Here is a 20,289-nt window from a genome sequence, read left to right on the forward strand (position 1 = left end):
TCCCACCACAAAATAAAAAAGGATAACATTTATTAACTGGAAGGTGTCTTGAACTAGACTCTAAAGCAGAGTATAGATGGACACAGCGCTCAGTGAAACAGCCCAACATCAATAGAATCAATCCAGTACATATGTTGACACTGTAAAATGAATGCACGCTTTGTGTATAGAAACTGTAAAACAGCTTCAGCCCCAAATCAGACTAAGTGCATTACTATAATCCATATATGTCATACAAGTTCTAAATATGTTGTCCAAGCAGCAGTCATCAAGAAGTTTTGTTTTATTTCAATACATTTATCTTCCAAAAGATATTCTATAAATTTCCTTAGATTTTTTTTTTTCAAGTTCACAAGAATATTTGAGGCAAATTGCTTTTTGATATAATAACAAAGAATGTACCAAATAAAGAAAAACAGTAATTATACTTCTAATTACTATGCTATAATTAAAATGTCTTGTATAACAAACTCCATAATTGTAGGCAAACAATACCTGATGAGGGCAAAACTTTGTGTTATCTGCTGCTAATTTGCACTTAATTAGCAATCAAAAATTGCAGAAAGATTCTTCCAGTTTCCGGAAACATGCTTTTTCACAATTTAACCTTGAAATGGGAAGAAGCATGTGCTATGAAGCTTGCTATCAAGTACTGAAAAATGCCTTGGAATAAGGCAGACTGTAACATCATTTATCTTGAATGTAAGCAACACATCTGTGTGTTTGGAAGCCAAGTGAAATGGAATCTCTTCATGTGTTTATTTCAAAGCCGAGGCAACTATCATGCTCAGAATATCCTGTGGCTCAGCAGATGCACTGAAAATAATCAATGTGGTTATATCCAATTGTTAGTCAGGCCTTCTGGATTGGAATGCATGCAGCCATAAATATTAATGCGTGCGCTTTTTTAGACCTATCTTCAAATGACCCATCAAATTTTCTATAAATGAGGAAAAACATAAAAGGAACACATTTTAATAGGCAAAGGGGAGCTCCAGCAACTATTAAGTAAAAAAGGATATCCCAGAATCCTTTAAGGAATTTGACAGTCTGTGCTTTCCTGGACTCTGCAACACTGATATGCTAAAATGCAGCATACCAACAAAGCTTTAGTTAGGAAATAGATCTGTGAACACTGATAATGTGCAGTAAAAGCATCCAGAGTTGGAGGTAGCACAGAGAAATTTGGCACAGGATAACAAACATGACAGCTGGCACAAAGACTTAAGTCTGTGGCAAGCATATTCATCAGAATTTAGAGAATCACTATGAAGACTTTAAGACCACAAAAATGTACAAAACTTAAATTATGAAAGGAGAATTAAATTCTTATAAGTACGTACACTTTCCCAAGAAGCATTATGGCACACAAACTATAGAACAGAACAAGAAGAGAGTGGGGGGTTTTGTTACTTTAGCAATCTCCAACAAAAATGAACAATCCTTTTGGCAATCAAGTTTTGCCTTCCTTATGGAGTTCTTGTTTAATAATTCTAACATTTAAAAAATGGGACTTTTGTCAGGCTTTGACCTTACAATAGTACTGGAGAAAATAGAACTGGAGAAAAAAAAAAAAAAAAGGAAACATACAACGTGCAGCTTCATGATAAAAGAGGTCACTTGAAGATAAGCAGTCTACTTATTAGCACACAAAACAGTGGCCTGAAGTTATATAATTTCAGAAACACTTTTCTTCGTAATGAGAACAAAATTCAGCATTAGTGAAGGAAACCAAATTACCTAATATTAAACAAGAGGATTTTCTAGATTCCCTTACACAGGAGGGCTCTATTTGTCAAACACAAAAGATAAATAATAGTGCTCTTAGTGGTTGAAGCATTGTTGCAGTACCAATTTTATTTCCATATTGTCGGTGGAGAATGAGCTTTTCCAAAACAGTATTTTCCCCTACATGACAGTGGTATGAGTAAATAAAAGATCTCAGGGGATTTCTTTCCTGAAATTTTAAAGTCAAATACATCAATGGGTAAGAAAAACACATTTTATGTCTGGATAATTTCACATGTGCATTGCTAGATATCTTCTAGGAGATATTTATTACAGATTTCAGATCCCAGAAGTGACCCACACGAAGACTTTTTTTTTATGACCATTTGCTGCTGAGTCAGAATATCACTGCTACTTAATGAAAATAATCAGGTTGCAAGGGGGAGTGACTTTATAGAAAAGGATGCATCTAAACTATACCTCAGTACTGCATAAAGACAAACATGTCAGTTGCGCTTCTGATGCATCCAGCTTTAAGTGGAGATGAAGAATGAGGAGGAGGTTATCTCAAGGTTGCAAGGTTACTTGATGTGGATCACAGAATCACAGGATGCCAGGGATTAGAAGGGACCTCAAAAGATCATCTAAGACCAATCCCCCTGCCAGAGCAGGAACACCTAGATTAAGTCACGCAAGAACATGTCCAGGGGGGTTTTGAATGTCTCCAGAGAAGAAGACCCCACAGGATCTCCAGGCAAGCCATTCCAACACGTTCTGATGTACACCACCAGGGGAATACTATTACATCCTGCTGGTGCTATGCACCTGTGAAGACTACACGTAATACAAACTCATTTTGTACATGTGAAAGTCCTAAAGATTGACTTTAGTGGTGAATAAATACCATATCCATTTTTGGTGGGTTTTTTCTTTTTTTTGTTTCCTTATAGACTTTCAGAGAAGGTGAAACTGGCCTCAGTATTTTATGTTAAAAGTATAGTTAGAGGTAGACACTAAAACAATTAGCAGAGGCAATTTAAATTCAATAGGCATTTTAATATGCCCTTGGAAAATACAGTTTATCCTTACTGTAACTAATATAATAAACTTCTTATTATATAATTGTTATTACTGATATGCTGGAAAGCAGAGGGGAAAAACTGCCATGCTCTCAGTAAAGCTGCTTATATTTTGCAAGCCATGGGAGTAAAATGCCTGAATGGATATTTTTCCACAAAAAGTAATTTCCACAAACAACTTTCCACCCTCACAAATACGCTTCACGCTAAAATTAAACATGGCAAGCAAAACACCACAGCACAAGTAAGACCAAAATTTCATTGCTGAAAGATAACTCATCTCTTTATACGTGCAACATCAATTTATTCCACTGCAAAATTTGAGGCTTGCAGGAAGCTTATTTTTTTGTGTACAGAACAAAATAGGACCCCCATCAGCCCAGCCAGGGTCTTTTGAAGGCTGCTGCATTTCATTTGTTGAGTGGCAGTCTATTAACAAAACCTTGTAAGGAAAAGTCAAGGAACTATCTCCTTTGAGCAGTGCTCCAATCACTTAGGTTCAACATAAAGGAGCCTCTTTCTCAGATGCTTGCTTCCCTCTCTCTTTTTTTCTGTGATGCTCAATACATGAAAAGTGAGAGAATATATTAAGGATCACTGTACCTCTGATATATTGCTTGTGCAACTGCATGAGACAGACATCTTGGGGAAGAACACATAATTGGTGAGCTCAGGCTGGAACCATGAGATACAAATGCATACATAGTAGGCACTCGGAGAAGTCTTCTTATTTACCAAGCAACTTATACAATGCTTACATGCTTCCAGAAATATGTAAGAATGTTCCAAACGTATAATTCCATAGATGAGTTTCTATCGTCACTGTTTTACATTCACTTAATTTCAACTTAATTTAACTCACTGCTGTGGGCTTCTAAGTGCTCCTAAGTATTGGTCTTACTTTTATCCTTTTCTGATCTGAAGGAGTTTGTGATGCTGGGAAGAGTCAAATGCCACAACAGCAACAAATGAACTGTGAAGGACAGCCACGCTCCAGCAGGAACCAGAGTAACCCAAGAATGTACAAGTATGGGGAAACCAGAAACTTGAAACTGAAACTGGATGAAGGACATCCCTCCTCTCTAAGGTAATGGGGAAATGAAATAATAGAATTTTAAGGAACAATACAATCACATTTCAACTTCATGTAATATGATGATGTATGCAGTTATCGCTGAGAAAAGTGCATCTGTAGCTCCCATGTTCTAACATGAATATGCAAGCACTGAAAAGTGCTTTTTACATACTCACCATGTGAGAAGCATAGAACTGTGATCAGTTGCAATTATCAGAAATATTTGATGTTATTAGCTGCTGAAACATTATGACTTCGATAATGATGTGCACCTGTTTCTCTCATAATTAAATGGTTGTGTACATCATTAAATTTTCAATGAGGTCCAGACAGTATTTTTTTTTCTTTGTGCTACTGAAATGCAGTTGATTAGAAATGTTGTGACTTCTAGATGAAGAATGCATTATTTCAGCTGGTGAGTGAAATAACTATATTGCTTTAACACTGATAACAGAAGTACCAAGCTCTTTAATTCAGCTCACGGAATTCATGAAAGCCTTTTAATTGCTTCTTCTTTGACTCCAGATTCTGCAAACATGTATACAAGAGAATTAAGACTTTGTCTGGTTCTTTAGAAAAATTGACTGTATCTAATACAAGAGAATTAAAATTCAATACAAAACGAAATCCATTCATTTTGCTTGTATACTAACCTAGCTCCACAGCCATATTTGTTCCCTTACATCCACATAACCATCCTCAACAGGGAAGCGAAAGTCTAAAAAGTCTAGACATGCAGAGAGACACAGTTTTCTTTATCTCTGCCTTGTCCTTCTGAGTAATTTCACCCCAAGAAACAAGTATGTCCATGAATGACAAGTTTGTCAAACAGCTTTTCAATAAAGCATTTAATGACCTGCGCCTCAAATCAATGCCACTACAGTCAATGATCAAGCTGCTAACAAAAAACAATCAGTCATCGATGCCAATTTAAATGCTGTGAGAGGGGATGAAAAAATCTCCCTGAATATAATTTAAACTACAACTCCCTTGTTAATTTCACCAGAAAGGCTTAAGATAATATGCCAAAAAAAAAAAAAAAAAATTCTTGAAGAATCACGCTTGTGTTCCTGAAGAAGAGCGATGGAGTTAATCTCCAGCTCATCAGCATATTAACTGTGGCAATGACCACATTCTCATCATACTGAAGAACTGTCTTTGAAGACAAACTACTAACTCAGGAAAAAATCTGGTATTGAAATGAAGGCAGTCACGTTACACCCTTTAAAGATGCAGAGAAAGGTTTTGATCCACTCTTTATTAGTTTCTAAAGGGCAAGATGGATGAAAAGAAATCTAATGGGATAAGCATGAGACTGAAAGAAAAGCCCTGCAAGAAATTAAGAGGCTCTTTTTTTTTTTTTTTCAATAGATTAATTACTAAACAAGAAAAAGCTTACTTAGGAATACTCTGATTATTCCCCTTCCTCCTGATCTTGCAATGCAGTGAGCGCAGCTCCTAGAGGAGAATTTTCTGACTCACTGTTTATTCACAGTGCTTTTTGGTGTTTTACTGGTCACAGCTTTTCTCAAACTGCCTAATTAATTTCACTCTCCAATAGAAGAAAACAGGCAGACAAACACACGCAAAAAAATGTATTGTTCCTTAGTGCAGGTCTGATGAAACTGGAATAGAAACTACAGCAGCTTCAATGAGATACTCAGGGCAGTGAAGGCATAGTAACAGCCTTCAACGCTGAGTGAGTACCTAGGAACCCCTACACTAAAGCCTGTCCTTCTTCATTTCTATCGCTATGAGGTCCAAAACTACCTAGATTAAAGCTCAGGCACAGCCCCAGGAAATAAGATTTACATTCTGTGTGGTCTCTTCTGAACCAAGAGCACCCACCACAAATGAATTTTTATTTTTATTTTTATTTTTTTTTGCAGATTTTTCAAGCCAAAAAACATCAGCTTATCTGATGAAGGCAACCGTAATGAGTCCCAGATAAAATACCTCAATCATTACTTACTGCCTATTTCCACAAGAAACACTTTCTCCCTTTCTCACCTGAAAGAGCTCCTCATGAACACTCCATGGAGGGCAGCAAACAAAAGCAAACAAAAGCAGAGTTAGGCAGTGTACTTCTAATTTAGCAGGGAGCTCTGGAACAAGGCTGATGCACTTAACCAGCAAGACATTGGCTAGCACTGCAGTTGGAAGTCGGGAAAGAGACTGGACTTCCGATGTGTAACAGTAAAACTCTGCAATCCTAAACATTTTTATCATCAAGAAATCCATTTCAAAACCAGCTGCAGTATCTTGTTTATCATGTTTCCTGCTTCTCAGCATATATCATTGCAGGTGTTACATATAACCCCAGCAGGAAAAGTATAATCAAAGCAAGGTAAACGAGTTAGGCTGGAAGGCTTGCTTAGCAGTATGTGGCACTACGCAGTGTTACACAGAGCACCCTAAGCTGTCAGCTTTACCTTCTAGGTTGCATTGAGAATACTCTGGTTTAATGAGCAGTGAATTCCACAGACTTTTCATGTAGGCTGTCTGACTTCTGTGGAAGAATTTCTCAAAGACTGAAAAATAGTTTATAACTTATCATCATTTACCAGTCAAATGTTAATAAAATCAACAGCTATTGGTGGATTCTAGCATATCATCTTGCACTCACTTCTACCAGTTGCAGCATGGTCTCTAATTTTGTACACAAATATCAGATAGCTACTGCAATGCAAAAGATAAGGAGGTTATTATTACACTCCTTCTGGTACAGCACAGTTGCCATAAATATTACAGCAGGCCAGCTGCTTGAAATGAAAATCTGTAAGACTTATTCCTTGGGCATCACCTCACAAAATGTGCTGTTTGTATGCAAATACTTCATTTCACAAAAGCAGAAAGAAAGTGTAAAATGAAAGTCATATGTATAAATCATTTACTACAGAAGATTAAGCATACTAATCCCAATATTTTACCCAAAATATTAATTGGCATGTAGGCAAAATGCATTCAAGTAACTTCTCAAGAAAGCTAGGAACCTTGTCATTGATTCAGATTCAGCAACTTTGACACCGATTCATTGTTTATTCCCCTTTGCAAGAACACTGTATGCACAGTACTCGTAATAAACTCAGGATTTGGGTCAGGTGCTGAAATCTGTAAGCCAGGTCAGAAGCTAAAAATGACTCTGAGGTCCAAATAAGTCATCAAAACACACAATACCTGCAGCATGGCTGGTGGTATTGCCTTGGTTGTTGAACATACCTGTAAAGGGCATTATTAGGTATGTTTTCAATGTAGTTGACTCATTCAGTGCCTGCACTGCAGCCATGGCAGCACAAAGCTGGCTGGATCTGTACTCAGGTGGTTTGCTTGAGCTGACCTCTACATTGCTCCCTATTAGCAGCAAATGATACCAGCTTATGTAGCTAATTAGAAAGTGCCTCAAACACATCAACACACACTGCTTACAAAACAGGTATGCATGTTCTAAGTGTCTGCACCTATCACCTGGGCACGCAACAAAATGCCAAACATACCAGTGTTAGATGTCTAGAAAAGCCTACAAAAATAAAATTGGAACACAGTAAACAGGTATAACTCCCAGTACTTGACAGTAATTTATGCTGCCTCTGGATAGCACTCGAATTTGAGAGAAGCAGCTATTCAAAGTAACCTGGGACAAACAGCCTTAAATAAAAAATAGATTGGATTCGCTATTATACAAAAGTAAACAGAACAAAGCCATCCCCTTTAACAGAAGAACATGAGACAGTGCTAAAATGTATCTAATGATAACACACTCATCACACTGTTAAGTCAAAACACTGTAGCTTTACAGGGTAAGGCATTTTGGCTGAGTTTGATACAAACTAGCCAATTGATAACGTTAAGATTTATCTTTTTTATAGGGATCAGGACCCTTTTACACACAATTAAATAATAGTGTACATTTTTCATACAATTGTTTCACATTCTATGATATTATAACACCACTTTATAGTAGTACCTTGTTTTATGAAATATCTGCTTGCTATGTGTATCTGGTAACTACATATCAAAAGTCCATCTTAAGCAATCATTTATAAAAACATTATGTGCATTATTTACAGACACTGCTAAACAATTAGCAACACTACATACTCAGGATACAAATAGGTCATTCAAAAAATTAAATATAGTCACTACAATTATATATTATCATCTCATAAAGCATAAAAAGAATCCTCATCCCAGCTTTGACCAGCACTACATCAAACATTAAAGTCTTCACTGCTCAAAACTGCTCCTTTCAATCCACTGAATGGCAGCAGTCTGTGAAGATTTGATTTGTAATTGATTTTGAACTGTTCTAAACTGAATGAAAGGCTGATGCCAGTGACTCAGTGTCAGTGCAGTGACATCCCTTTGGTGATATCAAACGAATAGAAGATAGAAGAAAAATAATGCTACTGTTCCTTGGAAATTAACTGGAACTGTGAAATACTGTAGGAGGATTTTACAGCTGAACACAGAGTTTTGCAACAAAATTAATACATGGACATGAGCAGAAACTATTTCCAGCAAACAATGTGTAGAGCTGACTATCGACAATATCTGCATTTCTCACAGTAAACTGTGAGATTCTGTTTGCATCACTGTCAATGACAAGACTCAACACTGTCAATGACAAGACTCATCATACATAAACATAATACACATCTCAAAAATACCTTCTGATTTTAAGTTTCAATTCTTGTTATTTTTGTTGTGTTTTGCTTTGGGGCAGTTTTGGTGTAGTTCTGTAGGTTTTTGTTTTTGTTTTTTTTTTAAACTCTTCTGAGCTTTCTCTGGATAATGAATAGGGCAAGAGCTGAGAACTCCATAAGATCTAATTCAGTCACCTGTTCCACAGCTCTGGTCCTGCATTCTCATTCTCTTAAGTGAGAACAACTGGCATGTAAACTGCGATTGGCAATCTAAGCGTGCATACATGTGTACATATATATATATATGTATATTTATGTACTTATTTAGTCTCCAGCTTGCACATACTTGTTTTATTTTTCCCTTCACTCTTCATCCAACACCTCCGGTGCTTTTGGTTCTTCTCCCCTTCTAAGACAAAACTTATATGCCTATGCTACTCTGACTGACTGTCAGATAACAGAGATGGTATCTCTACAGCAGTCTCACGCACTCAGCATGCATTTTGAGTTATCATGTAAAGCAAAAGAGCACCCTGTAGGAACACCACAACTCCAAAATGCTGCTAGGCCATGATGAATTTGATTGTATGTGATCACAAATGGGCTTACAGAGCGAGAGCGCAGCTGGAAAAATTCAGAGAAAGAAATTACCATCTGGAGAATCAACCAAAAATAGAAATGCAGGAAGAAAAACTCCAGTGGACACTTTTATTATCAAAGGATCTCAAAATGAGAACTACTCTACAAAAAGAAGACAGTAACGAAATAAGATAATGAAACAGTATTAACAATGGGAAGGGATTTAGGCATTTTTGTTTTTAACAGACATAATGGCAAATTGAAGTGTTAAGAACAATGACATAGTACAGATAAACACAAATATATAGGGACCACCTTTCCAATGAAGAGGCAATATGAAGAAAAAACAAGATCTCTCCCTGAAAATTCAGATGATAAAGATTGGCTATTGTGATGCGGAGAAAGTAAAACAGGTATATCCACACTGATGTCAACATAAGGCAGAAAGAGAAACTCAAGTGGAAATAAAAAAAGTTAAAGCAGCTTTGGAAAAGGGATCTTTGCAACTGCTTTCCAAATACAAAGACACGGTTTGTAGATACTCCCTGAAATTGTCCCCTGAAGCCATCCCTGAAGACATCTCCTGCTATCAAATCCTTGCTGTACAGATACAGTAATCTACCATTTTGATATATTTTTCATTATGAAGACATCTTTACTGGTCTACAGCTAGAAAGCTTCCAGTTAGATACTGTACATTTGTATTATATGCACACATTAACATTATTGTACATGCTTTAACTGTTCTACAGGACAATGTATGATAATATTAATAATAAGGGTTTCCAGATTATATTTTTGAACAATACCATAAACACATCCTTGAAACAGAAAGACAAAACAAAAAAAACAACAACAACAACAACAAAAAAAAACTAAGAAAGACAAACTGAGGGAAGGGAACTGCCAAATTTCCCACAGCAGTTAGTCCAGCTGACTCACAAGACCACTAAAACAGAAGAGCAGATTAACCAGCCTTATTCAATCCATAGGAACATACACATATATATACATGTCATTCCTTTCTTGGCTCTGTTTGGTACATTTTCAGACTAGCAGTGCTCACTAAAGGTCATTCCTATACTTATCAAGAAAATTAGGGAGCTAATGTCCTGCTTACTTTAGTAAGGATAACCTCATATATTTCTATTAGAGTAATAATCTTAAAAGGATTAAAGCTCAACATACTGAACACTTAGAAAAACTTAAAAATTATTTTTTTATAATTCACCAATTTTCATCCAAAACTACACCTCAGAAAGAGCTATTAATATTCAATAAAATATATAGTGTGTACAATAATACATTCACATATATATAGATGCTACATGACACTACTTTCCCACTGCAGTAAACATATACAGCCAAAATATTTATCAAACTAAAGTACAGCTCGCCTCAACAGTCCCATGTGGATTAAAATAGATTAGATGCTATAACTAGTGTTCTTGCCCCCCACTGTCACCAAATTATATAAAATACTATATATATTGATACCAACTCAGTCACTGATACATTCTTGGGAATTGGGAATGTTTTGTGCATTAATTCTTTCATCTGACAAGGGACTCTGGAACTGGGAGTACTTGTTTCAGTCTAACATTACAATACAGTTGCATAAAGCATTTTGTTTTCAAGCCAAGAATTCCCTACAAAACAGTAATCTAAGACATTCTATTTGCTGTTATCTAAAGTTATTTTTCCTAAAATATGCAGCTCAGAAACGGCTGACAAACTACTTGGAATCTTTTTTTTTTTTTTTTTTTTTTTTAAAGTGTATCACATAACTCTCTGGCTAAGGTTAACTGAAAGCTAATTAAAATCATTAAGATGATGATTTGAACAAGAATAGGAAAAAAACTGTCTAAATGAAACAGAGAAAAATTAGATATTACTTGACTGAATCATACCCTTAGAAAAAAAATGCTTCTCCTTCACAAAAAAAGAAATAGTAATGAACATTTCTTTCCTTCTCAAAGAGGATTTTTGACCTTTTAGGGCAATAACATTAACAACCCTTATCAAACTAACATGTTCATCTTCTGACCTAAAACTCCCAAAGCATATTTCAGTTCCTTTATGGACAGAAATGAAATTCCCTATGCTCTAAATATAATTTATTTCCAATTTTACCATCTTTCTATTTAATCAACAGGACACGATTTTAGTATTCTGATAAAAGTTAAAAGGCAAATAAGAAACAATCCATATGACATAACAGAAATAAAATTACACGGACATAATTTTCCTTCCGTAAAAATAGCAGTCCTTATTTTGGCTGGACTCTTGCCTCCGGTGGAAAAAAAATCTTAGTCTCTGATCATCAGAGAAAAGGACATACAGTTCAACCTCTTCTAGCTGCCATGAAGACTAAACAATATATACAACACATACTGACAACCTCTTTTGCAAAATCCAAGTAAATGAAAATTGGAATAGAAAGAGAATTTCCAGTGGTGTGATTGAGAAAAAGAGTGTATAGCTCGTACTGCAGGCTAAGATGACTGATAACTATGTGCATGAGCTCTAACTTGAGACACAGTATTAAGCACTGATGAAATAGTCCAAAAAAAGTTTTGCAGTCCATGCCAACACCGCTGGATGAGAGCCTGTTTCAAAAGAAATCTGCAAGAGCCTTCTTTATCCGTGTTATGAACTCAATCTAGCATGTCAACTGCATGCAGGCAAACCAAACACTTCTGCTCAAGTGGAGAGCCTCACCTTTCCCACAGGAGGCTCAGTGGAGAAGGAAGAAGCTCTTCAATTGTCAACTTCAGATACAATACTGTCCACAACACCAGGCAACAGTGATAAACCTATAATGAAACTGCTAAGAGGACTTTTTACAAGTGAATGGTATCTAAGGCTCATTAGCACATATTGTAGATTAGATTAGTGTCTATTGTTTATACGGTCACTTCTAATGTTTCATGCTGTGAAATTCTAATAATAAAATTTAATTTCCTTACTCAAAAGGAAGGAAGGAAGGAAGGAAGACTTTCTTTGGAAGGACAACTGTTTAAGAGATTTTATGTAAAGCCCAAAGTACATCATGACAAGTCCTTTAATTGCAATGGATGTTAATGAAATGATTAGCACATCCATCTGTGAAGGTTTTGAGCATTTTCAGTATATTCACGCAAAATCACAACATAACATACAGAAGAAATCCCTAGAAGCTAAAACCAGTGATTTTATAAGGTAGCTTTTTTTTTTTTTTTTTTTTTTTTTTTTTTTTTTTTTTTTTTTTTTTGGCCATTTATAGTGACAGGAGTCACACTAGGCTCAGCCTCTAAAAGCAAAGGAAGATTCTGAGCTGGACTGGAAGCAATCAGCACCCAGGAGATGGAATTATATATCAGCCCCCTGTCCATGATAGGGAACTCTTAACATGTCCAGATAAAATTTGGAAAAGAATAACTGATTTTAGGTTTAATATTTCCAAGTCAGTGGTCAGATTGCTCTGTATTTGTATGATTGAGGTGATAAAGAAGACTGTGTTACCAGAACAAGTTTATAGTTCATCAGAATGCAAAGGCTGTTGCTATGGAATTAGGTTCACCTACACACAGTACACAAAGAGCATTAAATAAGAGTATCACAACTGTCTTCAAAACACAACAAGAAGAATATTACCAAGGCAGTTTGTTTTGGTATATGTCTCCATTCCTTTTTCTCTTACTCCTTTTCACTCTACATTTCTTTTTTAGAACAGAGTTTGATTAGTATCACTTTGAACAAAAATCCCTCAGGCCATTTTTGTTTTATCTCTCACTGTTCCTTCTCTTCAAGCCTCCCCATTACATAGTCCTGTCTGCCTCATTCTAGCACTGCTTCATCTTCATTTTTCATGACATCATTTTGTATTCTTTCTGCTTTCCCCAATGACAGAAAGTTTCTATTCCTACTTTCTAACCTTTATTTTAGAAACTGCACTGCAAAAGAAAGCCTTTGCATTGCAGAACATCCCTCACAAGAGCTGTTCTGAAGATTTGAGTACTACAATTCACAAGATTTTGACAAAGTCACATTATAATACTAACAGTGTGAAGTAATGCCAAATAAATACAAAATCTAGCATCAAAGAGAAAAAAGCAAAATAAAAGACCGACCAGAAGGCATCCATTGATCTGAGGAGGGTTTTGTCAGCGTGTTCACCTGGTCCCAGTTAAGATCATCATCATCTGACTGACTATACCCACAGGTGCTAAATGGCTCATCGAAAGTACAGCATCCTGCAAAATAAACACAGAAAAGATTAACATAACATGCAGATAACAGATTATGAGTCTCAACAAATGCAACACAATTCAATGCAGGCTGTGTAATTTTTTTAATGTCCTTTAATAAAAGCAAACGTATTAACTATCAGTTCTGAGAGGACAAAAAACTTGTCATGAAAACACAATCTCAAGGGTCAAAGCAGGTGGACAAAAGCTGGGTCAGGGAGAATTCTAATTTCAAGAATTTAGAACAATGGAATCTAACACCACCAACAAGGATGTAGAAAAACTTCTATCGCTGTACACAAGAAAACTTGTCCAGCTTTCTCAGATTTTTTTTCCTCTAGTAGCAGACTAACACAGGGTTATAAGCTCTGTTTTCTACATTTTCTTTGATGTTTGACGTTGCACTCGAGTGAAGAATGACATCTTGCCTATCCAGGAAAACAAATGTAACCCCAGTCATGGATATTTCAGTCCATATTAAAGTAAATACTGCAGCTGTTCAAACAAAACTAAACTTCTGGGCTATTCATCATCTTTGCTGTCTGTCTGTACAAATAGCTGGCTCAGTCTTGCCAACTCTTACTAAGATAGGAAAAAGACAAAATCTAGCTTTAAAAGAGATTTGAACATTGTAAGTTTAGGTTTCCTTGAACATTACAAACAGCATTAGAGAATAACTCATCAAGAAAATAGGATTACATAAGACAAAATATCATTACATCTGACGAGCTTCACCTAACCAAAGTCCAGCCTTCTTAATAAGTACTCCCAGCTTATAGTCATCACTCATGACAAGTATTCTGCAGGCATATAATTTTTAATGGAAATTCATTTTGCAAACATAACACGTTTGCCCCATTGGCTTGCATGAAGGTTATCCTATACTGTTCTCTGTTCTAAGACATTCTTCTATAGAAATTCTTCATTAGCTCTAAATATGTCAGGGAAATTAGCACCTCTGGCTACCGCACCTTTCCGTACCTCTTGTAGGTGCACAGATTTCAATTAGTGAGCTACTGGGAACAGAAAACCATGAAAGAACTGACAGCTCCATGCTCTGACATTTCACCTCAATGATAACAACAGATGTAAGCTCTCTCTTCCACAATTAAACAAATTCAGAAATAAAATAGGTAGGTTGATAGTACATCAAGTGACATCTGTAAAATTTCTAGGGAGAAGAGATAGAATTTTCCACAGGCATTTGCACAGCTGTTTTAACTCCCACATAAATATTACTTGATACAGTTGAAATGTGCCACAGAGTAACTTTCAGATGCAGAAGCAAAACATAACTTTCAGGGGACAGATATGGGTTTGCTTTTTTAAAAAAAAAATACATAAAACCAAACAAATCACAGCTGAAGCAAAAGGTAGTTTACTTGCAAATGTTTTGCAAATGATGCTAGAACATGACAAAGTATCGCGTTATACAGCACACAGCATAATCAAACTTTGCAAAAAATATACACCTCAATGATAACAATTACGGTTTGCATTTCAAACACAGGACCAATGAATTTATGTGCTAGCTCTATCACCTCAATTACATCACACACATCTCTAACAATAAGAAGCTATAAAATAGTTCATGGTATTTTCTTCATCTACTCTAAAAGGTGAGCCAAGTGCTACAAAACATCCAATACCTGAGAGAAATGGAAGGGCTTGTGATCCAGTATGGTTGTTAGAGGCTTCTCCCTTCTCACTAGTTAGGAAGATGTCAAAACCATGGATAAATAGGATGATGGATGATAACAAACAGCTACTTGTCTATTTGCAGTCAACACAGGACTGCTTCTACCGCTTGTTTTTCTTCATTTCTCCTGCAAGTCAATAGCTCAATCACTCTGTCAGGATTTCATCTTTTTTCTTTGCCATTTACATCCTTGAAGCATTTGTGAATTTACAATTTTATAGCTCTCTCAAAAATGGGTATCAAATCTTCACACTTGCTCTAGGAAGAGTTCTTGAGGAATTTTGAATTCCTTCTTTTAATCCTAGGCCACTTCCACCTACAACTAAGAACTGAACTGTACTAACAAGGGTTACCACAGGGAATCAAACTGTGTTGGCCAGCATATATAACACATCTATAATGGCACAGACACCAAGCCATGGCAATTTCAATCTTTAGTTGGAGGAAAAAATTTCAAGGAAATAAATAATAATGAAGACTTCACACAGATGTGATTTTTTTTTGGAAAGTGTTTTGTATATTAAACTAGTATACATGGTTATATATGCGTTGAAAGCATCTACAGGTAAGTTTATAGACTATTAATAATAATTAACAATAATTAACTGTTTCTGCTGAAATCAGGACAGGTTCAATCACAAATGAACCAAAGTTCTTTACACATGGGTCTGAACACCTGGCAAACCCCATCTACTCATGCCATCCTGCCTTTGCCTGCAGTACTTTGCCTATTGTCTAGTCACCATGCTCTCATAGTACAAGGTTTCCACTTCATAAAAAAAAAAAAAAAAATCCATATATAATATCAACAAAGGGATGGCAAAATCTGAAAAATTATCACAGCTTTTTCATGTTTCTCATTCTTTGCACTGCTTTGAAACAGAACAACTGCCAAAATAGGTGGTTGTTTATAATCAGCTAGAATACTTGAGAAAATCTGCTAATTTTTATTATTTATGCTATTTATTATAATTTAACAACTAAAACCCATGTTGTTTGTTATATAGTTTAATAAAGCGAAGCAGATTTCCTGCTTGTTACACAGGCATTACATTTTGGGTAGCCAAATTGTATTTTAAAGGATGATTTTCAGACTGACTAAAATATTTACAGCTAATCACAGAATCATAGAATGGTCCGGGTTGAAAAGGACCACAATGATCATCTAGTTTCAACCCCTCTGCTATGTGCAGGGTCACCAACCACCAGACCAGGCTGCTCAGAGCCACATCCAGCCTGGCCTTGAATGCCTCCAGGGATGGGGCATCCACAACCTCCTTGGGCAACCTGTTCCAGTGCGTCACCACCCTCTGTGTGAAAAACTTCCTCCTAATATCTAACCTAAACCTCCCCATCTCAGTTTAAAACCACTTCCCCTTGTCCTATTACTATCCACCCTCATGAACAGCTGTTCTCCCTCCTGTTCATACGTTCCCTTTAAGTACTGGAAGGCCAGTCTAGGGTATATGTAGCTTGTTTGGGTTCTTTGACTTATTTTCACATAATAGGTATTTTGTAATTCCTAGAAGGAATTGAAGTGACATACACTAGGCAACAAAGTCCATTAGAACCTGTTCTTCCAGATGTAATCGTCCTCTGCCACTGAATCCAGTTCAATATAGCTATGCCATAGTATTATGGAGTATAACTCCATATCCAATCTGTTATGAAGCCCTCCAAAAAACTTTGGATTAAGTGACAAAAATTAAAAAAGAAAAAGTTCAAGTTATGCCGGCCACTTTATTTCTGTCAGTCTTACATACTGTAAGATCTCTGGTCAATATAAAGCTTCTGGCAAAAATTTGCTGCCAAATAATACAAATGCTATAACTTGCAATTTTCATGAGCACATGGCTACTGTGCCAGATACAAAGGCTTTTATTTTGTCTAGGGAAAAAAAAAAAAAAAAAAGCAAAACCTTATGGTTTCTGGTCTGCTACAGTACTGTGAATTCTGTTGCACAAAGAACTCAGTCAACTAAGAAGATGAGTATACTCAATCCTCTTATTAGTATTATTTCTTATAAGTATTTTAAATTCTGTTTACTCTGTATTTTTATACTGGAAATACATTTACATTGTAAGTACAACGCAGTTATCCTCTGAAACTGAATTCAGGATCTTGAAATCTGATTAGAAAGCAGAGTGTCTCAAACATGGGATATGAGGGGCCTCTGATTATGAAATATTAATCTCCTATTAGGTGATAAATCTCCTACAAGGCACTGAATCTCCTCTTTCTGTGTACAACAGTTGGAGCCTCAGCCCCTAGGAGAACTGCAGCCCTCAGCACCTCCCTGTGCTGGTGAACGCCCGTGGCATTGACAGAACTGAAAAATGCCACAAAACACAACTGCTAATGCTTGACTGAACTGTGCATGAGTCAGCTTTCAGCCCCAAGAGATATGCCTCAAGACTCCTGACTTAGGAAGATGATAGTGACGCTGCATTGTGCTTGCTTTTATGTCTTCCCTTGTGGATTTAGGGGGGGACTATGGCATCCTGACACTCAGTTAAAGCTGTTCTGAGAAGCAGGGGATGTGAAGACCAGGTTTCAAACCACCACAATGGAAGAAAAACAGCAGTTCCTTTGAGGGTGAACAAGAAATCCTAAAGTGGAAAATAAAATGCCTGTCTAAATTACAGACTGGCTAACGCACAAAGCAAAGGTTGGAATCAGCAGACAGTTTTTAACGTAAGACACTGAAAGTACTACTTCTAAATGAGTACAACAGGCCCAATTCACTGCATCACTTTTATCAAAGGAAGGATGAAGACAAACATTGTCCAATACAAAAATGTTCACCTCTGTAAAATCAATAAGTGGTGGAGCCCATAAAGCTCCAAGTGAACTAAGCACAGCAGCCTAAACAGAGGGTTTTAAGAACTTATTTTAAACCAGACAAAATGGCCTTCCTGGAGTCTGTTCTGTAGGTAGATTCTAAGCACACTGAGCTCTGGCTTAGTAGCAGAGGAAAGCATTCAGAGCAGTGAAACAGTGCTGCACTGGTCAGGGAGCTTAACAAAACACATGCTGCAAAAAGTCAGTCTGACTTAAAACAGAATTGATGTTCATCTTGTCAGGTTTGCACACGTGTGGTCAGAAAGGGTTTTGGAAAATGCAGAACATGTAAAAATTACCTGGAAAAATTCTCACAAGCCAGAACAAAGACAATAAGGTAAAAGGATGTAGTTTGCAACTAAGGAAGGCCAGATACTAATTCTGGGTGTAAGGGAGGAATAATAAATAGAAAACAATACATAATTTTACAAAGACACGTGTAGAAGATGGTGTGATCTTTGAGATTCCTGAATTCCCAGACCTGATTTCTGCAGTACAGCGAGTAATAATGACACAATACAGGGAAAAACAAAACAAAAAAACAGTTGCAAATAAACATTGAAAGCTGGTATTTATGAGACTTCAAAGGTTCACTGTATGTTCACAAAACATTTACAATTGTTCTCTCTCCTTCTGCTTAACTGACAGCAACTGAATCAACACAAACATCTCCAGAAACATTTCAGTTTTGGTGACATAGGATACTACAGCAAAGTTACATTCTTAGGAAGAAATATCTGCCAGTTCTAACTTCCCCTGGCAACCCGCTCAAGTTTAGCTGAAGAGAACACCTTCTACAAAATAACACTTCCCTAACAGATACCGAGAATAATTCAAAATGTGGACTCCTAGACACTTACCATAAAAGCCCCAAAACAGGGAGCAATTTCTTCTGAAAATGTGCATTTAAACACATTCTGAATACCAAGACAGAAGAACAAATACAACTCACTAATGATAAAAGACTTATTTCAGGTGTGTTTTTTTTTTTTTTTTTAATGTCAATTTTGTAATATTATTAATAGCTTTTCTTAATTCATGTTATGGCTTACACTGGTAAGTATGCATATATATATGAACCATATCCCTGGCATAGATGCCAGCAACGAGAAAATGTCTACCAAAAAACATAGTCAAACATTCAATCTGAGTAACTTTTTCTAAATATATTTCTAAACAGTCCTCTATATAAGAAAAAGTCTCCTCAGAATATTAAATAAGTACTTAACAATAGCTACTTGAGAAAAATTAGGAGGCCTATTCGTAACATATATACTTAAAACACACATATGTAGCTTATTAAGAAGATCCTACTGGGCATACTGGTCTCAAAAAGAAAGGTGATGCACGCGTGCTTCAGAGCTGACCCGAAGTGATCAAAACTACTTCCAAAATGAATACTGCTTTGCATCCTGTTTATTACAAGCATGACCAAATTATGCTTCAAAACACAGAAGTCCCTTTCATAACCTCCCTGAAATGTTTCAAGATAAACCTCTGGCCTACAAATAACCGAAAAAAGAAACCGTCTTTCCCCACACTTACAAAATAAAATTAAAAATTAAAAAGACAATGTGGTTATGGAAAAAATCCCCTGAGAAAAACAAAAGCAACAGAACACCAAATTCACATAGTTCATATTGTACAATTCACTTATTTTATAGCTACCTCCTAGGACTGCAAAAAAGTCCCATGTGTAAAAACATTTATTCATCTTGGTTAGCAAAAAAAAATAAAAAAATAAAAAAATTATATACCAGAGAAGTGAGGGAGAGCTATTTTTTTCCCCATTAACTTAGAATGGAGAAGGACATACAGTAAGGGAAGGAGGGGAACAGAAATACACATTGCAGTAAGATATGCAAAAGGTGATGCTCTCTTCTGATGAGTTAAGAGTACCTCTTAATGGATTAGACATCACACCTCTGTTTGGAAAACGATAGTGAAATACACAACACAGTGCTAGCCTAAGAAATAAAGCTTTCAGAAGCTCCAAATTAACTGTACTTCAGAAACTGATTAGCTGACGAACTGCTTACCTCACCTCAGCCCATCTCTGTATATCATTAAAATCCAGCACATGAAGGCTTTGTCCGGGGGAGAAGAAGAGGAAAAGAGGGAAAAGGCATTTGGGAATGAGTGCAGAAGTGCACAGGTTATATTCAAGAAACATATTGATCGGAAAATCTGAGATGAAATAAAACACAACTCAGAAGGAACAGGGTGGGGATATTGAGTCTTTCTGGTTTTGGTTATTGCTTTTTTTTTCTAGTTAGAAGCTCGGAGGAAAGGTATAAAACGCAAACCCCACATCCAAAATCCACCATCACAAAGTGTCCACTCACTCTTGCAATTTCACGTTGCTTGAAAGGAAACATACTATCGTCAATACTAGGATTACGGGATCACACTGGAC

General features: G+C 36.4%; 1 protein-coding gene across 9 annotated transcripts in view; it reads right to left on the bottom strand.

Annotated features, from left to right (window-relative positions):
• PTPRM (protein tyrosine phosphatase receptor type M) overlaps positions 1-20,289 on the bottom strand; it is a 450,209-nt gene that overhangs the window by 333,292 nt on the left and 96,628 nt on the right. For all 9 annotated transcript variants that reach the window (XM_042870343.1, XM_042870338.1, XM_042870337.1 and 6 more), the window contains exon 2: positions 13,217-13,339. In XM_042870343.1, the coding sequence (XP_042726277.1) occupies positions 13,217-13,339 (123 nt within the window). The remainder of the gene's footprint in view (positions 1-13,216; positions 13,340-20,289) is intronic.

Source organism: Lagopus leucura, unplaced genomic scaffold (assembly GCF_019238085.1).
Source record: "Lagopus leucura isolate 7727_CA_CO unplaced genomic scaffold, USGS_WTPT01 Super-Scaffold_100002, whole genome shotgun sequence".
NCBI classification, from domain to species: Eukaryota; Metazoa; Chordata; class Aves; order Galliformes; family Phasianidae; genus Lagopus; species Lagopus leucura.